Source organism: Austrofundulus limnaeus, unplaced genomic scaffold, assembly GCF_001266775.1.
Source record: "Austrofundulus limnaeus strain Quisiro unplaced genomic scaffold, Austrofundulus_limnaeus-1.0 Scaffold552, whole genome shotgun sequence".
Classification (NCBI taxonomy): Eukaryota; Metazoa; Chordata; class Actinopteri; order Cyprinodontiformes; family Rivulidae; genus Austrofundulus; species Austrofundulus limnaeus.
The window spans coordinates 52,640-56,798 of record NW_013952954.1 but is presented as its reverse complement, the minus strand read 5'-3'; the positions used below and the strand labels follow the sequence as shown (position 1 = coordinate 56,798).

The 4,159-nt window shown below is 40.4% G+C and overlaps 1 protein-coding gene across 1 annotated transcript in view; it reads right to left on the bottom strand.

Annotated features, from left to right (window-relative positions):
• eml2 (EMAP like 2) overlaps positions 1-2,214 on the bottom strand; it is a gene marked incomplete at its 5' end in the record, with an annotated part of 29,363 nt that extends 27,149 nt beyond the window's left edge. The window contains 3 exon segments of the mRNA XM_014026420.1: positions 239-340; positions 449-566; positions 1,987-2,214. Coding sequence (XP_013881874.1) covers positions 239-340; positions 449-566; positions 1,987-2,214 — 448 coding nt within the window.
• Positions 2,215-4,159: the final 1,945 nt, after the last annotated feature.

The following is a 4,159-nucleotide window of genomic DNA, read 5'->3' as shown; positions in this document are numbered from 1 at the left end:
TCAGGATGGGAGACTGTGATGAAGTGATTCAACACAATCTGCTGGTTTCTTCTTTACATTGTTCTTTTTATGTACAGCTGAGACGACGTATGTTGTGACTTGGTGCTATATAAATAAACTGAATTTAACTGAATTTATTCTGACTTTGTTTTCTGTTTCTTTTTTGGCCTAATCTTTAAAAAAAGTGTTAAATAAAAACCCTGATGTCCTGTGTGATGATAATAACTTCAGCTGTTACCTTTTGCCACCAGAGGAGCTGCTGGAGGAGGTGGTTCGGCTGCGACTCTCTGCTGCCATCTCTCTCCTGACCAGAGTCAGACGCTCCGTCGACATGCTCTTCCTGAGAGGAGGAGGACATCAACAGAGCTGCGTTTATCAAAACTAAACATTATTTTATGTGATTCATCACGTCGTCTCCTTTAGACTGTTTTCTTTGAAGCAATCTGACCTTTTAATGGACAGCAGCACCTCTTTCTTTGGAGATGACGGAGAGGAGAGGAGGCGTTTCTGTTGAACATAACCGTTACTCAGAGGTCTGGAGGGAAGAGCCTGCAGGAGCTGACGAACTGAAAGACAAGAAATAAAAAACGTTACTAATTAACTGTGTAATAAAACTAAATAATCCATTACATGTCTTCTGGACTCCTCGGCATTCACTCTGACAGCAGCTAAACATCTTTTATTGAAGAAAAGTCAACAATTTGTGTCAGACTGAGACAAAATATTTTGTGATACAAGCAGAAAGGTGCAGCTGAATAACAATATACTGTATTAATATTAAATCAGACATATCCTGATTTTAAATCCTTCTTTTTCACATTTAAATCCTTGAATTGGGGTCTTTATAAAGTGGAACTGCAACGATTTGGTCTGAATTCCTCCTTATTGTAACTCTACAAGTCCCGCCCCTTTTCTGGGGCGTGTCTCAGATTGGTTCATTCTAGTTTAGGGGAGGAAATCCCACCCCTTTTCTGGGGTGTGTATCAGATTGGTTCATTCTAGTTTAGTGGAGGAAAGGAAAGGAAAAGAAAAAATAAAGTGGAACTGCAACGCTTTGGTCTGAATTCCTCCTTATTGTAACTCCACAAGCCCCGCCCCTTTTCTGGGGTGTGTCTCAGATTGGTTCATTCTAGTTTAGTGGAGGAAAGGAAAGGAAAGGAAAGGAAATATAAAGTGGAACTGCAACGCTTTGGTCTGAATTCCTCCTTGTTGTAACTCCACAAGCCCCGCCCCTTTTCTGAGGTGTGTCTCAGACCAACTCGATCAACAAAGCACTTCATGTCCCGCCCCCTTCCAGCTTCCAGAGCGGTTCATTCTAGTTTGATACAGGAGTTTACGACTATGTCGCTGCGCAAAAACATTTTACTTAAAAATGAATTAAAAGATGTCAGCAACAGAAGACTTATCCATCCAGCCTTACATGTTGGAGCCAGAGTCTGACCCAGAACCAGAGGAGAAGGAAGACCACCAAACTGTAGTTGGTAAGTCCAGACATTACTTAGAAGATCCGTTGTAAATACAGTACACAATAATTCCAAAAATATCATAGAAAATAGAGAAAATGGGTTTAAAATGTGACACAAACAGAATAAAGATCTCTCTGCAGCACCTGGAGAAACTAAATTCAAATTTTCTGCCTCCTAGAGCCTCCATGTCCACAACAAAATGTATTTAACAGCTAAAACATGGACGTGGGGGGTTTGTTTAAACTCAGGTGCTTTAAACGGTTGCAGTACTTCATGGATCCTCATGGGGGCGCTGAACACATGAAAAATAAGTTGCAACAGGAGATTACAAACCAACCTGATCCTTTAACTTTTAAAGTTGATGCATCATTTTAGCTTTGAGCAGGTTTGAGTAACATTTCTTATTTTGTTTTTCATAATATCAGTTTTGTGTCATATCGTTTGGTTCCCTGCTGTAACCCAGACGCCTCTGAACCAGGAGAAAAGGTCAGAGGTTACATTAAAGGGCTGAGTTGTTTACCTTTGGTGGGCGGTGTTGCAGCCGGAGCAGCCACAGGTCTCCTGCCAGCGTGAGCCCCCGCCGGTTGGACCCCCTGGCTCTGCTCCTCGCACTGACCGAGCCGACGCAGAGCATCGGCCAGAGCCGCCTTCAGCAGCTGGATCTCATCCTCCTGCAGCTGCAGCCTCTGCTCCAGGTGGGACACTCTGTCCTCCATGTCCATGTTACTGCTGGCTGACACCGTATCATCTGCAGGGGAGGAGGCAGGTTGAACCTCTGAGCTCAGGTCACATTAAAGGTCATAAAAATGGAGGAAAGTAACGGTTTATTCTTTCAGCGTGCACAGAGCGCTGAAGTGTTCATCCTCAGCCCACCTCCACATCTAAGCTTTAATTTACTGCAGTACACTTTAAAACGAAGAGGCAGACTTAGATTTTTATTAATTATTATTCATCATCAGGATGTTTTCAGATCTGGACATTTGTCTCAATGGGTTTTTTGTTTTTGTTTGTGCTTCAGTCTGCAGAGTAAACATGAACCAGGCTCAGTTTTATTTTATTTTATTTTATTTGACACAAACTCCCATCTCTCTCCTCCATCTTTGGTGCAAACTTGGTTATTTGTCTCCTTTAGAATTTTAATGAGAACAGCATGGATCAAGAAATGAAGTAAAAGCATAAATATATAAAAAAAAGGGTACAAGAAATTATTTCTAAACTGTTATATGGCAGATGGATAAACATAAATAGTAAAATATACAAGATATCATTGATAAGTTAGATACATATAGTATAAAATTATGATTTCTTGTATCTAATGCAGTAAATGTTAACTGACAAAGCTCTGTATTATATAAACTGTTGATATAAGATATTGTATAATAATAAATAGTATAAAAAGGTGGAAATTTAAAACAAATTTAACTTCTCACTCCTTTTGAAGCAGCTAAAACGATGATTTTATGTTGCTTATATGTAGCTGTGTGGATATCTATTCTTCTTTTGTTTTGTTTTAATTTTCCTGCCCATCTCTCTAATTCTGATAAAACACATTTATATTTTTCTGTTGCCTTTGAGCTGCTGACGCCAACAACTTCACATCCTCTCAGTCCGCTGCCTCAGCTCCTCTAATCTTCATCTGATGTGATCAGCCAGCGTCCTCATCATCGCTGAGCAGAACGCCAGACAAATTAGCAAAGGCAAACCGCCCGCTGCAGATTATTCATCTGACCCAAATCAGTGGATTACAGCGCAAATAAATAAATAAATAAATAAAACACATTTTAAATCCAATAAAAGATCAAAAGATTACGTGACGACAAATGATGGAAACTGATTCATCTGTGAGTTTTAAAAAACTTTTTATATATTTGTCCTGTTTGTTCTGAAAAACTTCACCATCAGTAAATAAAAACAGAAATATAAAATATGCAGAGATGAAGGATGGCCAGAGATTTTCAAAAACACAAATAATGCAATGATGGGTCTATATTTTGACTTATATCAGGGATGGGCAACTGCCGGCCCGTGGGCCAAATGACTCCCATTTGACCCGCCCCCAAATTTAAGTTCTTGGTTTGTTTGTTTTTTGGGTGGGGGGCAATTCTGTTCATAGAATCACAAAGCAAACCTGTGTTTAGAGAAAGTGTCCTGAAGGACATGCTGCACAAAGCTAAATATGTGAACTTAAAGGGGCAGTATCATGTAAAATCAACTTTTTTGAGTTTTATATCATGTTATAATGTTACACTCTCGTAAAAAAACATGTCCAAAGCCTTGCTCTGACTCATCATGTTTGAGAAATCCTGCGGTGTTTTTATGAAGCCATGCAGAGGAGCAAAACGACAGGTGGGGACCAGAAACACCCCTGGGACATGTCTTTAAGCTGAACTTCCTCAACGCAGAGCGCCCCCCCCTCCCCACACACCCCGCCCATGACTCCTGCAGGCTCTCAGGTGAAACTGAAAGTGAAACTTAAACTGTCTGCTGAGCTCTCAACATTAGTTCTCACTCAGTGAAGCTCTTTTCAGATTAAAAATACCTTTGAGGAAATGTATTTTCAGATGCCAGGTAAACTGCATCATAGCGCACGCTAACAGGCTAATCTGAGGTTSTTCTTCCATGAAGCAGCTCTGTTGTCCTCCATCCATATTTTCAGTTCCAGGCTGAGTCATTTCTACCTTCTCCTCTCTGTC